This window comes from Zeugodacus cucurbitae, chromosome 4 (assembly GCF_028554725.1).
Source record: "Zeugodacus cucurbitae isolate PBARC_wt_2022May chromosome 4, idZeuCucr1.2, whole genome shotgun sequence".
In the NCBI taxonomy this organism is placed as follows: domain Eukaryota; kingdom Metazoa; phylum Arthropoda; class Insecta; order Diptera; family Tephritidae; genus Zeugodacus; species Zeugodacus cucurbitae.
Window position 1 is genome coordinate 27,975,633 of NC_071669.1, and position 22,704 is coordinate 27,998,336.

The 22,704-nt window shown below is 32.1% G+C and overlaps 1 protein-coding gene across 3 annotated transcripts in view; it reads right to left on the reverse strand.

Moving 5' to 3' along the window:
* Nucleotides 1-499: 499 nt before the first annotated feature.
* The window catches only part of LOC105218931 (MOXD1 homolog 2), a 167,761-nt gene continuing 145,556 nt past the window's right edge, over nucleotides 500-22,704 (reverse strand). For all 3 annotated transcript variants that reach the window (XM_054228397.1, XM_054228398.1, XM_054228399.1), the window contains 3 exons: nucleotides 18,876-19,044; nucleotides 14,842-15,299; nucleotides 500-9,661 (listed from right to left, as the gene is read on the reverse strand). In XM_054228397.1, the coding sequence (XP_054084372.1) occupies nucleotides 14,988-15,299; nucleotides 18,876-19,044 (481 nt within the window). In that variant the 3' untranslated portion in view covers nucleotides 500-9,661; nucleotides 14,842-14,987. The remainder of the gene's footprint in view (nucleotides 9,662-14,841; nucleotides 15,300-18,875; nucleotides 19,045-22,704) is intronic.

Here is a 22,704-nt window from a genome sequence, read left to right on the forward strand (position 1 = left end):
CGGTTTTAATTATTCTGAATATATCGGTCAATATACATCTGAATATCTGAATATGTCGGGCAATATACATACTCGTATGTGATATTCTAATGAAATAAGGTGAATTTATTTTCTTGACGGCAATTTGGTTTAGATAAATATTTTTGAGATAATACGAATGAGATCTATTCAGACTTAGAACACTTGTTATACGAATTATGTCCATGATTTTGTTTGTATTGCACCAGCACTGTGTCATCTGGTAAAAATTAGTGATATCGTTATGTACTGCATCTTCACACAGCACTTATGTGTGCGATGAATTAGTTACACCCAAACTTAGCCCTTCAATAAATGTTTTATTACAGGTTTTTCCAACATCTGAAAATATTTCCCTGCTTTTGAACCTTTCTAATTGCGAGAAAGAGCGGGAGTGCTACAATGTTAGGTACATAATTACATGTTATAATAAGAAATGTCTCCATAAACTATATTTATCATCATGAATGAAACAAAAGTGTAAATTGTTCTCAATTAAGTTTTATTCTGGTTGTTATTGCTGTTTTTGCAGGTTTATCTTTATATTCAAATCATTCTTGATGCAAGTAATCGCAATGATGCTGATAAACATAACTCGCTTATACATATGTACGTAAATACAAGTAATAGTGGAAAATACTTAAAATAAATTTATAAAACAGTAAGTAAATATGTCTGCTTAAACAATACGAGTACAAAAATGCTCATGAGCATATTAAAGCTTCAATTGGCAATTTAACTTTCGATATGAATATCTGTCTTTGAAATATATTTGATTTACTTTATGTCTGGTAAATAACACACTTTCAGAGTATAATAGTTTTGTTTACATAACGTTTGTTTGTAACTCCTACAACTAAACGAGTTAGATAGTGAAGTTGTACAGTAAATCAAAAAAAAAAAAAAAAAACGTGTATAGGGAAATGTTTTGACTTGGACTGGATACTTTGCAATATTAAAAAAATATTTTGGCTTTGTGGCCGACCTGAGGCATTCCGCTTTAGTGGTTACGGAATGGCTATTGTACAACATTAAAAAATGCTGCCGCATCCCCCACAAAATATAGGCAAACATGTGCGGGCCTATATGGATATAAAGCTACCAGAACCCAAAGTTAATAGTAAAAATGAGGTTAAGACTGTTCTTCAGGAGATATATACCTATATTCTATTGTTGGAAGACTGCAAGCCTTGAAAAATGCCAAAGGTGCTCATACAAAGTCTCATTTTTTTCTTAAACAACATTGTAATCTTCTTCAATGCAAACTGTACAAGTTTTTTTTGGGTTCCGAAATCGGGAAATTTTTCAAAGAAAACTTAATTTTTTAAAATAAATTTTATTTACATTCAAATAACTAATAGAACGCACATTTGGACGCATGTCTTTGTTTTAGTTGACTGTATGTATATACCAAAGTGATCAGGGTGATGAGAAGAGTTGAAATCCGGATGTTTGTCGTTTGTTCGTTTGTCTATGTAAGTGATAACATGAGTATAAAGTAAGAAGGTTGCCATCGCAAACCGCAATGTTAGTGCTGTAACTAAGCCGTAAATAAAGCTTGCTTTAAATAAATTTTTTGGTACAGAGGATCACCTTTGGATGCATTTTTAAATATACAGTGGAACTTCCATAACTCGAACTTCTATAAGTCGAAGATCTCCATAACTCGAACTCTTGAAGTGGCAATAGAAGTAAAATTTCATACAAATTTCCTTCCATAAATCGAACTTTTCGACCAGGGCATAATACAAATTTTAAAATTTTACTATCGAGGCAGGATTTTAAAGAAGTCCCTATATTGGTATGAAGGCGAACAAAAAATTTGATATTACTCTAATGGATTTCATAAATCATGTAACAAAGGCATGGAATACAGACGTGAAGAGTCAAACAATAGCAAAATGCAACAAACAATATTACGGAATACATGTTTTAAGGTATGTACATAAAACTTTTTGCGAAGTAAATAAATAAAACTGTGGGTAAATCTATATTTTGCAACTTTTTGAAAAATTTATGCTTTAATGAAAATTTCTATAACTCGAAGTCTTTCTAATTCGAAGTTAGAGAAATTCCACTGTATTTTTTATTATAAATTAAACTAATATTTTATTTAAACTTATCCTGCAAACAGTAAAGTTATACTGTGCTAATTTAAAGAAAACGTATAGTGGAGTGGGCTGAGGTAATTCCTGAACCGATTTCTCTCATTTTCATCACCACGGTACACTATATCCAAGACTATACGCTCACTTAATTTAGCTAAAATATTTCACATATTAACCGATTTATAGGTACTAAGCCCATCGTATTCTTGGAAAACCTACATATGTATATGGAGCTAAGGGAAGTTATGGCACGATTTTAATAATTTTTGGAACAGAGACGCACTATTAGAAGAAAACAATTTCCTCTGTATTACATTAAGATATCTGAGAAATTTACCGATATTTTCGGTGAAAAATTACCCTAGAGTTTTTCATGTTCGATATCCGCGGTCTTGAAAAGTTATAGTCCGATTTCGACAATTTTTACACAAGTGAAGCCACAGATGATATACAGAGTAAAGTTTTACTCCGCTATCTTCATTGGTTCCTTATGTATACATTATAAAGTGAAGGAAGCGGATGGAACTCAAAATTGAGTTATGTGAAAAGTAGACGTTCTTGTGAACCGATTTCGCCCATTTTCCATCCGTATTATCAGGGTGTCAAGAAAGTATTATATACCGAATTTCATTTAAATCGGTCAAGTAGTTCCCATTTTCCATTTTGTAAAAATATCTCAGTGCAACTCTACTCTGCCATTTTTTCTGTAAAATTTAGTGTTTCTAACGCTTTCTGTTAGTAAGTTGACGCACTTTTAGTAATTTTCAATCTAACCTTTGTATGGGAGTGGGCGTTTGGTTGATTTAGCTTTATTGAAATATATTCACAAAAAACTTATTTTCTAAATAAAGCGGGCCATGCTCACTTAAAGAATTACATCCAGATATGCCCCTTCCTAGTGCGATCTTGGATTTTGCAACTACATACATAGTTATTTGGGGTCAAATAGATATTATTGTATTTATTAGCTATACATTTAATTTAATTAGATATAAATTTTAGACCCAATAGTTCCTTTGAGTAGAGTTCGCAAACTATCGATAGTTGCAATCATTGATAGTGAGCGATAGTATACTTTCTTTTTCTTACAGTGGAAATCAATGAAGTTAAGATATAAATTATTTAGCATATTATATCAAAAAATATAATTTTAATTATAATTATTATTTATTTTTGATTAATCCAATGTTTTCCGCAAAAAATAACATATTAACATGCGCTTCGATTTTATAAATGTTGCTGGGATATATATACAACATCTCTTCGTAAAATTCAAAACAGTCTGTTTCAGTGATAACTTGATCTACTTCGACAAAAAATACAAATTAATTAGTAACAAGTAAGTAAGGGCTAAGTTCGAATGTCACCGAACATTTTATACTCTCGCAATTTATTTATTTAATTTTATGAATATAACAAACAATTTGACGCACATATTCGGCATATATATGGTATGAAAGTTTGAAAATCTTAATATTCAGTATATGGGAGCTAGGGGAAGTTTTTACCCAATTTCACGCATTGCACGGATACATATTATTAGAAGAAAAATATTCCGTCTGAATTTCTTCAAAATATCTGAGAGACTTACTTATATTTTCGGTAAAAAAATAATTTGAAGCTCTGAGGTCCTTATGTTCGATATATGGGGCCTTGAATTCTTATGGTCCGATTTCGGCGGTTTTTAGAAGTGCGATGTCTCACTATAAATGCAGAATTTGTGCAAAGTTCTGTTCCGATATCTTCATTAGTGCTTGCTTTAGAGATTGTAAAGTAAACGATTCAGATCGACTTCAAAGTTCTGGTGTATGGGAAATATGCGTGGTTGTGAACCACATTGGACTGTTTTCATAACATATCATTGGGAAGCCAGGAAGATATTATGAACCGAATTTCATTGAAATTGGTCGAGTAGTATCGGTGATATGGTTTTTGACCCATAAGTGGGCGGACCCGTATAAAATGTTGTATACAGTTTTGAGTGCAGTTCTTCTGTACCTTATCTTTATAATGAAATTTAAGGTTTCTGGTGGTTTTCCTTATTGAATTAAAGCATTTTCCTCCGATTTCCTCAATATTTGGACTGTATAAGGTAGTACCTAAAAGAAACGACTCTAGAGAGTTAGGTTGTTAAAGCTTTAGTAGTTTACGAGATATGTACAAAAAACTGAGTAAGGGGCGGGCCACTCCAACTTCCCCAAAAAATTACAATGTGCCCCTTCATACCAAATTTCACTTTCATAGGTTAATTTATGGCTTAGTTATAGCTCTTTATTTGTTTTCGGTTATCGACATTTTGTGGGCGTGGCAGTGGATTTCGCCCATCTTCGAGCTTAACCTTCTAATGATGCCAAGAGATACTTATACCAAGTCTCATCAATATATTCCAATTTTTACTCAAGTTACAGCTTGCACGGACGGACGGACAGACAGACATCCGGATTTGAACTGCACTCGTCACCCGGATCATTTTGATATACATAACCATATATCTAACTCGTTTAGTTTTAGGACTTACAACCAACTGTTATGTGAACAAAACTATAATACTATCTTTATCAACTTTGTTAACATAAACTATTATATTACTCAATATCGAAATTACGAAAAATAATATGAATATAAGAATTTTTTTTTTAATTCTGCCTTGTATACACCATCGATAGTGCCATCGATAGTTTGCGAACTTTACCTTTGAGTGCGCAGAGCTCCAAATATTGAAGGAACTATTGCAAATTCTCGAGTTAATTTGTTAGAAGAGTTTATATAAACTTGATCAGCGCTTTCTGGAAATCATTTAAAGGATGTCGCATTTTTTAACATATGAAATTTAATATACTGACAGATAAAGTAGAGATCTTGAACTGATATGAAGTCATTGTTGTATGCTTTGTCAATAGCATATTTAAAAACACCATTGAATTCAAAATTAATGAATATATTTGTATTTAACTTAAATACGACTATATGTACCTTAAAATCGACGATTTCACTAATTTTATCTAAAAACATAGTTATCCTAGACAAATTTACGGTTGTTAAATCAATGCTTTAAGCTTTTCAGCCCTTTATGCAGTCGGTATGCCATAAACGCTTAAACATTTTCAAATTAATATTTGGTCATATCCATATACACTCAAGTATATTATATATACTCACTTCTGCAGTAAACCGGACATATGAATTTATATGTACATACATATGTATGTATGTATATAAATTTGCGCAGCTTTTATTTATGCACTTTGTTTGCATCATTTTACAAATGGCAGCAAAGCACTTAAAATTATTATGCTAAGTGTAATCCAGGACAACAGTATACGTATAAGTTCATATGTTATGTCGATTGAATAATAAATAGAAATTCGGCTCTAAAATAATTGATGCGATATTCTCATTTAGTTGACCGTGATTTTTCAAATTTGAAAAATAATTTATGGTACCCCAATGGTTCGAGGTATGACCCTACAGTATATAATAATTTAGCCAAACTGTGATGTGAAGGAACCTTAGATAAGTATGTAAAATTACGTTTATAATATATGGGGTAAGTACATTTGCACCTGTAAGAATTCATACCCTTTGAAATCAATCGGTCACGTTTATGTTCAATCCAACAATGAAAGTAAAATAAATTTATCAGGCAGGTTCTGCGATCCGAGTGTAAAAGTCCAAATATCGGATTGAAAGTGAATTTGTGAACCTGTCTGTATGTGTGAAATAATTGACACCAGCATTCGAAGTCCTAAATATGCCGCTTACTTGTCAAAAGGCGTCTGTTGTTTTATTATAATGAGTGTAGTACGAATGTGGTTTCATTCGTAACTATCGCACTAACGACCGACCATACACTGGGAGAATATTCAGTTATTTCATTCCAGTGCGTACTACATATATGCAACTACATAAATAATTATGTAACATGTTTATACACATGTAACTGCCAACTTTGGTATTTAGGAACCCGAATAGCCATATTTAAATATGCGCACTAAACGTATATATGTACATAAGTAAGTATAGTATATTTCACTATCTGTACATGAGTAAGTATAAATGAATCACTATTTGTATAATTTTAATAAATCATTCCGGTCCATTCTCGTAAATTGATTTTATTTAACGTTCTTTAATGTACATAACAAAACGAAATGATTAGTACAATTTGAACTGTTTACAAATACAATTAAACACAAATTTTATTTAATGAAATATACTGCATAGTCAGTTAGTTCATATAAAAATATGCATATGCGGCTTTTACTGTAATAAAATGTAATATTCGTTAGTTTGTATATGTATGTACATAACTACTATGAATGACTGTATTTAGAACCGTTTTAGTTAATTAGAGAGTAGGAACTTAAAATAAATTATTGTAAAGTACAGACACTAACATGCTTCGCAATACACTATGTGATATGAGCATAGAAATATATATATGTATGAGTGAATGTTTATTAAATATTTAATCATACGACTATATATATGAATTAAACAGAGTTATGTATAATTTAATCACTTTTCAGTCGGATTTGGTTATTTATAAAATATTTAGATGGTGCTTGCCTTTTTCAGCAAAATCACTAAAAAAACGATAAAAAAACTATTTGTTAACTTTGAAATATTTCATTTCTGATTCGAATAGCATCTAATTCTCCATTTATATGTAAAGAATCTAAAAAAAAGTTGTTCTATTTAGTACCAGGTATGTTTTAGTTGACCAAACAATTAAAAACTGCTCGTGGGTGGTCGGTTTGCAAAGCTTTGGATGCGAAGACTTTAAAAACATCGATGTATTCACGTAGGGTTTCAGTTGGTCATTGAATTATACGTACTTCACGTTTTTTGTCTTTTGAGAAAAGAGCAATTATTTTCATTAATAAAAAACTTATTAAGAAATCAATTGGTTTTTTAGAAATTTTTGAAAGAAAAAATATAGCAATAGTTAATGTTTTGAGTCCATTGAAACGTCTAAAAATAGACTAATTTCACTTACAAGGACTATTGCCAAATTATTCGAAATATTGCCAAACAAATAGAGTGCTGCTCCAGAACTGTTGATAGATATTTAAAAGATCCAGAGGAATATGAAAAAAGTTTGGCGGAACTAATCACGATCAGATTATAAAATTGTTAAAATTGCTTCCAATTCCACTTAGAGGGCTTCCAAGAACAGGGAATTAGAAGGAGTAAATGACACTCGACTCAATGATTGGTGTTCAGTTGTTTTTACTAATGAACAAGTAAGGAAGGGCTAAGTTCGGGTGTAACCGAACATTTTATACTCTCGCAATTTATTGATGTAATTTTATAAAGACAACACAATTCGACCCATATATTCGGCATAAAGTTCAATAGAATAACGAAAATCATCATAAATAGTATATGGGGACTGAGGTAATTCCTAAACCGATTTCACTCGTTTTCACCACCAAGATACAACGTACCGAAGACTATACGCTCACTTAATTTAATATTACTTATAATTAGGTATATGGGATCTGGGGGAAGTTATGACCCAATTTTTACCATTTCAGGTACAGAGAGAAACTGTTATAAGAAAAAAATTCAGAGGGAATGAATTACATTAAAATATCTGAGGGATTTACCTATATTTTCGGTGAAAAATTAACCTTAGGCACTGAGTTCTTCATGTTTGATATCAGGGGCCTTGAAAAGTCATGGTTCGATTTTGACAATTTTTCCACAAGTGATGTCACAGCTCAAATACAGTATTTGTGTAAAGTTTTATTCCGCTAGCTTCATTGGTTCCTTATGAATACATTATAAAGTGAACGAATCAGATGGAATTCAAAATTGGGTTATATGGGAAGTAGACGTAGTTGTGAACCGATTTCGCCCATATTCCACCCGTGTCATCAGGGTGTCAAGAAAGTGTTATGTACCGAATTTCATTGAAATCGGTCGAATAGTTCTTGAGATATGGTTTTTGACCCATAAGTGGGCGACGCCACGCCCATTTTCCATTTTGTAAAAAAATCTCAGTGCAGCTTTCTTCTGCCTTTTCTTATGTAAAATTTGGTGTTTCTGACGTTTTTCGTTAGGGAGTTAACCCACTTTTAGTAATTTTCAACCTAACCTTTGTATGGGAGGTGGGCGTGGTTATTATCCGATTTCTTTCATTTTTGGACTGTATAAGGAAATGGCTAAAAGAAACGACTGCAGAAAGTTTGGCTTATATAGCTTTATTGGTTTGCGAGTTATATACAAAAAACCTATTTGGGGGCGGGGTCACGCCCACTTTTCCAAAAAAATTACATCCAAATGTGCCCCTCCCTAATGGGATCCTATGTTCCAAATTTCATTTTCATAACTTTATTTATGGCTTAGTTATGACACTGTATAAGTTTTCGGTTTCCATTTTGTGGGCGTGGCAGTGGACCGATTTTGCCCATTTTCGAAAGCAACCTCCTCAGGGTGCCAAGGAACATGTGTTCCAAGTTTCATTAAGATATCTTAATTTTTACTCAAGTTATCGCTTGCACGGACAGACGGACAGACGGACAGACGGACGGACAGACATCCGGATTTCAAATCTACTCGTCATCCTGATCATTTATGTATATATAACCCCATATCTAACTCTTATATTTCTTGGTGACACAAACAACCGTTATGTGAACAAAACTATGATACTCTGTGCAACAGGTTGCGAGAGTATAAAAACGTTTTAATTCAGAGGGACCCGACGGCTTCCATTACAATTTTCATTATTTACCCAAAAGAAGAAGTGTGTTTAAGCCGCCATCATAAGTGGGTAATGGTACGGGTTGACATCACGTTTTATAGAACAATTGGTTTTATTTTTATTGATTAGAAAATGAACGGTGAGCGTTTCAAAACCACATTCAGATTTTCTATTATTAAAAGATCAAAAGAAGCAAAATTATTTATTTATTCAATCCTAATGAGTCTAATATTGGCATTCACTAAAAATAAAAATTAAAAAACGTTATTTTTGTTCCAAAAATTAATTACTTTAACTGCGTATATTTCAGTGACCAAGAAAAGTTGACATTATTTTAAACTGCTCTAAAAAATGTTTGAAAAAACACGATTTTGTTAATCATTGTAAATCTTTTGAAGATTACTCCCGAAATATCATTCAATAACATTGGCTTTTGCACATTAACTTTTATTTAATTGAATCCAACAAAATAGCTAAGCTGCATACTATTGTAAGTACGGGTGCGTCTAACATATTGACGAGGAGTGTATATGTTTTACTTGCTCAGGACTTGAATAATGAAACGGTCACAATATTTCTGAATACTCAATTCATAGAGGCAGATGCACTACAACATCGGTACTCCGGACACTCAGTTGTGGACTTCACAGTAATGCGCCCATTCGACTGTATCAATGCTGCACTACCAAGCACAGAGTTGATAAAATTAACATTTTATTTATATTAAAAATATATGAATTTTCGATAAGCGATTTCGATAAATGCGATGTTCACTTTTATTTCTAATTCATAAAACCGGTACCAATATGTAATCATTCACAGTCTGTAAAAGAAATGTAGTTTTAAAACTGCAAGTTAAGATAAAAGTACGTTACAGTACTTAGTACTAGTAATATTTTCGATTGTGTGTTATTTTATTCTCGTATTATTGTTTGCTGTAGGGGTTCATTCTACATACGTGCGGCAACTAACATTTATGAGTACGTATTTATGTAATGGTAATTATTTATATATGTACACCACTACATTCGTATTTATTTTTGATTATGTATGTATATGTATGTATATATGTAAGTATAATTCATAGTTATTCTTTCAAGGGACCGAAATGACAAAAGGAAAGAGGAATTATGGGAATTCAAACTCGCAGTTTTTCCATATTTTGTAAAAAGTTATTTAAGCTTTGGCAAAAACTAACAAAAAAAGCAAAATAACACTTTACGCAATAACAATTTTGTATCAATTGGCTCGAAGGTAAATTAAAATTTGCATATGGAAATAAACAATTTGATTTTACTCCCTGTAACTGGAACATCCGATGTAAAGTATTATTTTTTTATATTTCGAAATAGATCAGCAAGGAAAGTGCAGGAATATGTAAATGATATTGGAATAGAAAATATTTGAACGCAACTAAGAAATCATTCTCCAACTCGCAGGAAAAGTCTTCGTTTAAAACATTCTTCAATTGCCGTGATTTCTTTCCAAATTTTATTTAAAATGCAAATTTTAAAAACAAATTAATATTACACTTATTACATGATTGGAGTTCCTCTCTAACGGTTTTTTCTCCATAAGCTACAGAAAATTAAAAAAATTAAAATGTTGAAAATATAAAAAAAAAATCAAAATATAAATCAAAACTAGCCATCATGTCTGCCTTTTCTTTCTCTCAATTTGAAAAAATTATTGTGTGAATATTTTGAGAATCTTCCTTACAGTTTTTATTTTTGTATTACTTAAAAGCTGATAATAAGTAAAAGATAATCCAGGTAAGTGCTGAGTTTGGTCTAAGATCGCTTTTGTGAAGCGATACTCTTGTATTAATCGCAGACTTAATATTTTGTTAAAAGGAGAGACAGTTGAATTTACTTTGGGGTTAACATCTAGTTAATCAATGTATGCATGTATGTTTATATGTTTGAGTATCAACGCGTTTGTTGTGATTATACATGGTATTTAAGTTTTCTGATAGCTAGAGGGGGCGGTTGAGGTGGTGTGTTGATATCGGTATTCACAAACACTGATGAGTATATGGCGGTCTACACTACTACTATTGCTAACACTTCACGACTACGTTTGTTAATCGTTAATTTTGTATAAGGTATGTATGTATTTGTATTTGTGATTTTTTGTTTTTTTTATTTATTTACTTTTCAACTACGATTCTTAGTTTAACTATGTATGTTAACGACATTTATGCACTCATATTATTTTTCTTTTTGTATATATTATGTAGTTATCTATGTAAATAAACATGACATTTAAATAGTAATATATTTCGATTAACCATTTTTCTACTGCACATCCGCGTTTCATAGATTACTTTATACTTTACTCTTACAAAATCCGTCTTATTGCTTTACTTTCACATTTTAACATACAATTAAGTTATGTCTTCTAATAATATCAATAAGTCGTTAGGAATTGCATAGGCTTTCATACTATTTCGCATTTTTACAATTTTTGTTGCAGTAAGTTGATAGGTACATACCAAAAATTTTAGTTAGTAAGGTTAATAGGTAGGTAGATCTATGCAAATATTATTTAGTGTGAGAAAATTTATTTTTAGTTCGAAATACTACATGTAAATAAATATAACAATAGTTCATCAATCATTCAATACCGAACGAATTTTTCGTAGCAAGTACATTTTTTCAAACCTTTTTTCAATTCTTAGATTACTTTTAGTACTATTACTATTCTCTGCATTTCTATTTGCAGCCACTACACTCAACTCCACTTTTCCATTTTCTGTACAGCAATTTAAGAATTTAAAATAAGAGCAAAGCAATGAACATTTTTTTATTTTGACACTCTTTAAACCGGATAGGGATCCTCTTCAACACCGCCAACATAAAACTCATAAGGTTTTGGAGGATTTAAGGCTACAGTTTGAGGTGATTAAGATATGATAATCTTTTAAGTTTAAAAAAAATTGGTAAATGCAAACTAAAGTAATTAGTAAAAAATTAATTTGCTAATAATAACTTGCATTTTTATTATTCAATGTATGATATCGAAATGAAGATCTAGTTTAGGGTTATTTATTGTATTAGTTTTTTTTTAACTCTATGATATTGCAGTTCTAAATAAAAATCATACTAATCCTAAGAATTAATAATAGCTGTACGAATTCAAACTAATTTTTTTATAGCAACTTAGTATATTATTCTTTAAACTGTCCTGAAAAATTTACATAAATTATTTTCTTAAGTTAATAAGCAAATAGAACAAATTATAAATCATGTACGGAAGTATTCAACCAGAGTTCAATAGGATTGCTTCAAAAAGTGGAGCAAAGTGTATCGACTTTTAAAATGATATCTACGTCATACATATAATGTAGTGTATGTATATAAGTATTATAGTATCCACTCCAGTACTCTATCGTAAATAGTATTTTTGTATGTGGTATAAAAAAATATTTCAGCTCGATTCTGCGTCCATATGCTTACACCTAGTAATTCTTATACATATGCTATTATTTTTAAGATCTCACCTTTTTGCAATAATTGAAGAATCTAAATCAATTGTTTAAGTTAAGTAAAGGAACACAAAACTTTAAGCTTTGTAAGCTAAATATTAGTAAGTATACATATTTGTAAGTAGGGATAAAACTAATAAATTCAATAAAGTTGCAGGTATGTAAAGTATTCATATGGCATTTCGCTTTTCAACGTCTGCGTTTTCCCACTTTAACTTTCTAGACTTAACTTTCTTCTTAGATTTTTCGCATACTAAGATTTTCATTTACGCCTTCAGTACGATTTCATAGTTCACTTCTTTCAAATTTGATTCAGTAGGACTAACAAGTAGTTTGTATATACGTAGTGACATGTATATCATTAATACTTAAAATATGGTACATACTTATATGTATTCTTAAATTTTCAACAGTTTTGATTGTTTTGTGTTTTCAATGCATTTTCATTATGAATCTCTTAAAATATATGTTTTTCATCATTTAATTTTTTGTTTCTAAAGATACGGTATTTGGTATAAAAATGTTTACGACAGTTTTCTAACTTTATTTTATGTACACACAATAATATGTATGCGTGTATGTGTATTATTATGACGGAAATATTTTAAGTATATCTGTCTGTATATATAAATGTAAATGTATGCATGACGTTCGCATTTACCACAAGTACCTCATATGTATAAATAGTTTGCTCAAAATACTCACATTTATTTTCACTACTAAACACCTCACTACAATAACTACGGCTATTATGATTCTCTTACTACTTACTTTAGCTTTTAATTGCTATTATTTGTTATAGGTATGTATATACGCGTTAGTATTGAATACTGTAGGTCGGATTTGGTGGCCACTTTATCCATAATATCCATATTTTTATTTTTAAGTTTTTAAATTAATTAAAATCCTAATTCTCAACGTCTTTTTATAAGTTCTGTTTTAAAAGGCTAAACATTGCTTTCAATTAAGTAAAAACAATTAATCGATTTGGGCATTCGTTCGTACAACTTTTATAAGAACTTCGTTATCGAATGTCAACGAATACAGATAACATTTCTTGAGCATCTAAATTTTATAATTTTATGTTTTTCTCTATTCGGATCACATACACTGTCGAAATTTCACAAAAGGATTTAAAATTCTTATAACACCAAACTTCATAAAACGAAAAAGATTTAACAATTTTCAGATGTATTTAATGTTATGTCTTACTTCCGATGTGGTCTAGCATCATATTTTATAATGAAGATCTTCTGGGTGGTGCGTGCAGTACTAGGTCTGAGGTCTTATGCATACATAATTATTTTAAATATATTATCGCACAGAAATTCATAATATACGTTTGCACATACTTAACTCCAATATAACTATTTTACCAGTTGCATTCATCTTCACACTAAACATATGCTATATTTCAATTATTCGTATAAAGCCTTTCTATTGTAATGTAATATGAACAATTTTTTCAAACTTCCGCAACACAGATGTAACTCTGGCACGAAAAACTCACTAATTTTCGGTGGCCAATAGTGCTTGGTGCGATATTATATTTCCTAACAGCAAATCGGAAGAGTAGTAATGCATCCATTTGAAGGGATCTTTAACGTGGACCGCTTAAGCGTAAATTTAACTAAGTTTGGACGGGAAAATTAAGCAATAATTATTGATTGTTTAAAGTCAATTAAAAACAATTTTTTTCTTAATCTCAAATGAACTGAACGCATTGGGTATATTCTGTGTCAATGATAAATGTTTAGCCTTTCAATTATAGGTAGTATTTTACCAAACGTTATTTATTTAAATAATAGAACATACATACTATATCGAATATCAAACCAATTCCATTGTTACCCTTGACAATGTGCTCAAAATTAAGAAAAAAATCATTAATGTTTTAAAAGAAATTATACATATGCATATTATTCATGAAGGTTTAAATAAAATGAGAGTGAAGAAAAAGATAAAAAAAATATGAATTGGCAAGTATATTTTGCGCCCATTGTCAATCTAGGAAGATTTTATTAGCTGCGTTTGTGTAGATATGGCAGCATACTAATGCATAGCCTACTAATTCACTGGCGATATACTCATCCAAAATAGTTTTCGGCTTAATATCAGATACGTAGTTTCTAGTTATATCCAATTTTCGCGTATTTTTCACACACAGTAACATAATTCTTAAGTAAAGTATTTGGTTATTTAGATATTTGCGTTACATGCAAAGTATCGATTTTACACACTAAATACGAGTATTCTATAAATGTATAATATCGAGTCACAAACGAGTATTCGATAACTAATTATTGCTTTCCATTTAAATTTCACCGATTTTTAATGCTTATGGTTTTAGCGTATTGTATGATTATCGCTACATTATTTATGAATAATATAATATATGTAATATGTATGTAGGTAGTTATGAGTGTTGTACTTAACTAATAACATCGTAATTATTATGGTTTCCGTAAGTCTACAATTCGGCAATAAAAATTTGTTAAAAATAATCAATAACTTACTACACCCTAATGTAACAAAAATACGAGAAATCCATGCAGCTACATAATTCATCTGAGGATTGGGGGGAGCAGAGTACATGTAATGACATCAGCGTCGAGTGGCTAGTCAGATGAAAGTATTGGAATGGGAACACTTAAAATGTTCTTCAAATAAGGTACCATCGGTTGTGCCGCTGTAGAATAATGAAAGCACACGCGTACCAGAAAGTTGTCGCAAAACTTCTACTATAGTCTTGGGCTTTGCTTAATCCTTGCGTTTCGGTGGCTGCAGAACTACGACTGCTCCTTGCTGCTCCCTCAATGATATTATTGTTGTCCATTTCATGAAGCACAGGCAACTCAAGGTCCATTTGCCCCACATTCTCAGCGACAAATAAGCGTTGCTTTGGTTTACAGTATTGGTGCTGCTTAAATGTTTTTGTTATGTTTATGTTGTATCCTTCGAGGTACTCTGAGCCCTGCAACAACCAAAAACAAAGAAAATAATGAGCCGATGTAGCAAAAGAGCGGTAGAGCAAGATTTGGTTTAAAAATCAAAACAAAATGGGATTCCATAATGTAGAGAAATATAATAAATTACAGCATTAATTAAAATACTTTTGTAAAGAAAAAAATAGTAGGTAGCGAATGGTAGCGATTCTAGCTCTCTCGTTTTCGATTAAGGAAGGTGAAATTTTCAAAGGAATTCACTGTCAGAGTTGCACAACTCGAATAAATCTGTATAAAAAACGAGCCAAAAAATAAAAATTTTTGCCTGGGTTATATTAAGAGAGTGAAGGAATAATTTCACAATATTGTTATATTGATATGACTGCAATGAGAACTCACTATTATAGATTTCACTTAGCTTGTAGCAATGCATTTATATATGTATATATATATATGTATGCCTATGTTCCTAAACTAGAGTATTAATTACAAATTAAAGTTAATAAAAAAGTAAGAAAAGACCAAGTTCGGGCATTAACACATTACTCCTACTATTTGTAAGGCTCAATGGAATTAACAAGTGCTTTATTTTTCGTAACACTTAACACTAGTTCGCAACATGTTGTACAGAATTTTGTTCACATAACGGTTATTTGTAAGACGAGTTAAAATCTGTCGGTCTGTCCGTGCAATATATTGATAAAACTGTGCTAAACCGAACTAATTTCAAATTACATATGTATGTCTCGACAGAGACTTCTATGTGTAGCGCCCATATTACCCTCAATGAAAGTTTGCCTTCTTACTCCAGCTCCCTAAATCTTTACACTACAGTCACCATACTTTACAATTGATACTATTTGGATAAACCACAGCGTTAGTTTTCATTCAAACTTCATCGTTATCAAAAATTTCGAACTTTGACTCGTCTGTAAATATAAAATTTTTTCTAAAAGTTCTTCCCCTTTTATTTTTGTTCTTTGCCAATTCTAATCGAACTTTGGGGCTTTTTATACGATGCGTTTTTTATCTATATATGTATGTATAGTATATACAAATTTCATGTCACGTTGTTTGTCCGGGATTGGCGCCTAAATTACTGAACCGGTTTTAATGAAATTTTGCACATGTCTGCAATTTGGTCCAACTTAAAAGATATGATAGTTTATATTTCAAATTTTAGTCGCAATATCCGTCCATTCGGTCAAGCGATAATTTTAATTGAAATCTAGATATCTTAGTAAAACTTCGTATACGTTACAATTAGAAAAATGAGATTTCATTGTAGATAGGCAAAACCGGACAAATGAAAAATATAACAAGTAAGGAAGGGCTAAGTTCGGGTATAACCGAACATTTAATACTCTCGCAATTTATTTATTAATTTTATTAATATAACAAACAATTTGACACATATTTTCGTCATATATGCGGTATAAAGTCCATTGAAAGTTGGAAACCCTAAGGTTAGGTATATGGGTACTAGTGTAGGTTTCGGCCCGATTTCATTTGACACGGAGACATATTATTAGAAGAATAATAGTCCCTCTGAATTTCTTCAAAAGATCTTCACTAGTGCTTATTGCGTAGTGAACAATTCAGATGGACTTCAAAGTTCTGGTATATAGGCGTGGTTGTGAATAGGTTTCTATAGTTTTCCCTTACAGAATTAAAGCATTTTTAGTCGTTTTCAACATAATCTTTGTATGGGAGGTAGGAGTGGTTATTATCCGATTTCCTCCATTTTTGGACTGTATAAGGTAGTATCTAAAAGAAACGACTCTAGAAAGTTTGGTTGATATAGCTTTAGTAGCTTACGAGATATGTACAAACAACTTAATAGGAGGAGGGGCCACGCCCACTTTCCGTTTTCTCACTTTTATCTGTTTTCGGTTTTCGCCATTTTGTGGCGTGGCAGTAGATTGCTTTCGGCCTTCTTATGGTGCCAAGGAATATCTGTACCAAGTTTCATCAAAATATCTCAATTTTTGCTCAAGTTATTGCTTGCACAGACGGACAGACATACATCCGGATTTCAAACCTACCCGTCACTCTGATCACTTTGGTATATATAACTCCATACCTAACTCGATTGGTGTTACAAACAACAGCTAGATGAACAAAACTATTATACTCTCTTAGTAACTTTGTAGCGAGGCTATAAAAAAAGAAGTTACGAAAAAAACAAGTAAGGAAAGGCTAAGTTCAGGTGCAACCGAACATTTCATACTTTCGTAATTTATTGATCTAATTTTATAAAGGTAACACAATTCGACCTATACATATATTCCGCATAAAGTCCAAGAGAATAACGATAATCATCATATATAGTATATGAGGGCTGAGATAATTCCTGAAACGATTTCACTATTAAGCCCATCGTGTGTTTGAAAAGCTTATAATTAGTTATATGGGGGCTAGGGGAAGTTATGAACCGATTTTAACCAGTTTTTGTACAGAGACACAATATTAGAAGAAAAAGATTCTCTCTGAATTAAATTAAGATGTATGAGAAATTTACCGATATTTTCGGTGAAAAATTACCTTAAGGCACTGAATTCTTCATATTCGATATCCGGGCATCGAAAAGTTATAGTCGAAAAGTATAACTTTATTTATAGCTTAGTCATGACACTCTATGTGTTTTCGGTTTTCGCCATTTTATGGGCGTGGCAATTGTCCGGTTTCACCCAACAATACCAACCTCCTCAGGGTGCCAAGGAATACGTGTTCCAATTTTCGTCAAGATATCTTAATTTTTACTCAAGTTACAGCTTACACAGACGGACGGACGGACGGACAAACGTCCGGATTTCAAATCTATTCGTTACCCTGATCACTTTGGTATATATGACTCTATATCTAACTCTTTTGGTTTTAGGTGTTAGAAACAACCGTTATGTGAACAAAACGATTATACTCTCTTAGAAACTTTGTTGCGAGAGTATAATAAGACTTTTACAACAGATATTCACAGTACGGAAGGACATTAGGATTTACACATTGTTAGGTAAGGGGCCGAGGTCACAGCTCACCATCCGTTTGTCCGGTCTGGATATTCTAATATAACTTAGCTCATATTTTCTTAAGGCATATGTGGTTAATTGTTTGATAAATTGGCGAGAAAAACCAAATTGTTAGTTTTTGTAAATTTATCACAAACCACTAAAGATCACCGAAAGTGGTGAAAGTAGTAGAGTATTCTCAAGATATTATCAAATAGTTAACCAGAATAAAATTTAACATATGTACACATACCTTATCCACAGCAGTGCGTGGACCGGCCACTAGTATTTACATATTTTTGCTTTCAAAAACTGTTATTTTTACAAATAAAAAAATTATTCAATACTCTTCTAAGCTACCGTAGTATGTGTACAAATTCTCAGGATAATTAATTTAGAAGTTTTCTCAAGAAATATGTTTGAAAATCCTAATTTTTTGGAGCTCTTAACTAGATGTAATCCTTAAGCCAAATCTGTCCAGCCGTTCCTGATTTACAAATAGTGTAACTATTACGACTTTCTTTTATAAATGAATGTATACATAATATAGTTATTATACTCATATATTCGATATACTGAACATTCTATTAAAACACTTACTGGTATAACATGATTTTTTGCGCCCCAGCATAGAGGCTTAAAAGATCCACTTCTAGTTGCCTCTTGAAACTCATCAAATTGATTTTGCCAGTCGTAAGAAATTAATCGTGCCTCCAGCGTCATACCAGCTAATTCCGGCGGTGAAGAAATCAATACTGGATTGGAATCGCTGAAAAAATATATAAAAATAATTATTATTATGTTAGAAAATAAATAAGTATTTTATTAGGGAAATTTGTCTCCTCCTATATAGTTTTACATATATATATTAAACAGCTCTGGACGATGAGATGAGCTGAATTCCGGATGTCTATCTGTCCATGGAAGCGATAACTTGTGTAAAATTACGAAATCTTTTAAAAGTGGGCATTGCTCTGCTCCCCCATAGCTTTTATGTATGTTATGTATGTGCACATAGCTTATATATTTTAAAACACAATATTCGGCATGGTATTGAACCAAACTATCTTTTTCGAGGGATTGGGTCATTAGTAATGAAAATGTATTATCCCATTTTCGAAGTTAGCCCCCAAAATGGAAATAAAATTATTATTATTTACAGAAATCCAAAATGTGAATAAAATCTAAATTTTCTTCTTAATTCAATGATGTATAAAACATTTCCGTCAACCTTATACCTAATACCTAAGACAGACATATGGTTTCCATACTATAATATGTACTACAATAAAAGCTCTAGAAACCATGAACCAGCATAGTGACACACATGTAGTATATTGTATATTGTACTATGTTTACATTCATCAGCTGATACAAATAAATTCAAGCAAAATGTAATTATGAATAACAGGCAGGAAAATTCCTGACTTAGTTATAACAACAAGCAATCTTAAAATATTATTATCCAATATAATTATTACATATAATAGTTTTGTTCACATAACGGTTGTTTGTGTCACCAAGAAATATAAGAGTTAGATATGGGGTTATATAAACATAAATGATCAGGATGACGAGCAGATTTGAAATCCGGATGTCTGTCCGTCCGTCTGTCCGTCCGTCCGTCTGTCCGTCTGTCCGTCTGTCCGTGCAAGCGATAACTTGAGTAAAAATTAAGATATCTTAATGAAACTTGGAACACATGTTCCTTGGCACCCTGAGGAGGTTGCTTTCGAAAATGGGCAAAATCGGTCCACTGCCACGCCCACAAAGTGGAGGAAACCGAAAACCTATACATTGTCATAACTAAGCCATAAATAAAGTTATGAAAATGAAATTTGGAACATAGGATCCAATTAGGGAGGGACACATTTGGATGTAAGTTTTTTGGAAAAGTGGGCGTGACCCCGCCCCCAAATAGGTTTTTTGTATATAACTCGCAAACCAATAAAGTTATATAAACCAAACTTTCTGCAGTCGTTTCTTTTACCCATTTCCTTATACAGTCCAAAAATGAAAGAAATCGGATAATAACCACGCCCACCTCCCATACAAAGGTTAGGTTGAAAATTACTAAAAGTGGGTCAGAAACACCAAATCTTACATAAGAAATGGCAGAAGGAAGCTGCACTCAGATTTTTAAAAAAAATGGAAAATGGGCGTAACGTCGCCCACTTATGGGTCAAAAACCATATCTCAGGAACTACTCGACCGATTTCAATGAAACTTGGTTTGTAATAGTTTCCTTACATCCCAATGATATGTTGTGAAAATAGGCCAAATCGCTTCAAAACCACGCATACTTCCTATATACCAGAACTTAGAAGACGATCTGAATCGTTTACTTTACAATATATAAAGTAAGCACTAGTGAAGATATCGGTGCAGAACTTTGCACAAATACTATGTTTATAGTGTGACAGCCCCATTCTAAAAATAGCCGAAATCGGACCATAGGTTCTTAAGGCCCCATATATCGAACACGAGGACCTCGGTGCTTCTAACCTAATATTATGGTTTCCAACTTTCAATGGACTTTATACAATATATGTATATGACGAATATGTGGGTCTAATTGTGTATTATATAATATAAATAAAGTTAAAAAAATAAATTGCGAGAGTTTAAAATGTTTGGTTACACCCGAACTTAGCCCTTCCTTACTTGTTTTCACATAATTTTTTTAAAATTTTGTTTTTTGATTTCAATTAATTTTGAATTTAATTTATTTTCTGTACGTCAAAATGTCAGAAAACATATGATTGTGGCAGAAGAGCTTAAAGCTTTCGGTGTGTTCAATACAATCCATTGTAGTACATTTCACAACACCACAAAATTTCAATGGTTTCTAGAACTCTATTGTAGTACCATTTGATTTCAAACAAAATTCGGAAAACCCGTGATACACATATGGTTTCTGAAGCATACTACAATATGTACTACATGTCTGTCTCAGGTATAAAATTTCACAACCATAAAGGAGTAATTATGTTTTACTCTTCACATTTCTATAATATGAGACAATATTTGACCGAACATAGCACAACTTTTCAGGTTGTTATTATGTGTATTTAAATATTTGCATGTTTCTTGTGATACCAGTTATATCTGATTTTAACCTTGTCATTTTCGCTCTGCTTTGTGTGAGCCAACTGTCAGCGGCAGACGTGTTCGGCAATTTTGCACCGGTAGATATACACAAATGTAGCCCAACGTAAAATAAACGAAAATTCGACCGAGCATCATTTCTAGCATCGCCCACACAATTAGGATAATTAATTTTGTATAAGTCGATGGGTATGGTAAAATCCCCGCTTCATTTATACCTATCTTCTATTCCTCGCCTTCAAGTTTCAACCATCCATCGTTAGTCTGTGAAAGCATAAGTATGTATGTATTTGAGTATGTGCAATGTGCGGCAGTTGCTAAAATCCTTCGAAAGCCGCACACAAATCTCTTTTAATTAATTTATGATTCCCTTCTCACAATTTGCGCCGCAACCGTGAAGCGGAAACAACAAAAATAAATAATAGTCAACAAAATGGTTGTTCGTACGAGTGTGCTGTTAAATTGAGAAGTACTCGTAATAGCCGCCGTTGTCGAATAAATGGTGGTAGTTGTGATGCTTTTGATTTTTAGGAGAGCTTACTATTGAGTTCCCAACACTCAAAGCAGGGTACCTTGGCGCCTTTTACGCGCTACGCCCCCTTTTGACAGCTTCCGGCGATTTGTTGCGGTACGAAGCAGTAAAATATTGCAGCCGCAGATTGATCCCACTGCGCTTTATCAATCGCATACCAAATCTGTATATACGAGTACACGCCAACAAAAATGAGCGCAAACTGATGGAGTGGGAATAAATAAAAATATACGAGTATATGTATGTCTTTATATATTTTAAATACACTTATTCAATATATAAACTAATGTGGCGAATAGTGGAGAGTCTCGAACTAGCATTACTCCATGCAAGTTTAGAGCAATCGACCCGAGCGACAGCTTGTTTAATCATTGTTTTCACCTGCAAGCGACACTCAGTATGCAATTTGGAAATCTCCCAACAATGAAGAGAATTCTTCCTTTGAACTTTTGTATTCGTTCGAACAGGGCTCCCTGTAATGGCGTTTGAAAATAAATTAATTTATACCTAGTCTTTGAGAGTACTGGGACCGACTATGCTTAACGGTTCTTCACCCGACATTTGCAATCGTCACTGCAATTTAATCGATAGAACTCTTTTATAAATATAAATATAAATATAAATATAATATATGAGGGTTATGAAAAAAACTTTGTCATGATCCGTAGCACTGTGCATAACAGAAATTTCTTTATCTTGCCTATGCACTAATCCCTTTACGAGTATTAATAACGGGTGATTTTTTTGAGGTTAGGATTTTCATGCATTAGTATTTGACAGATCACGTGG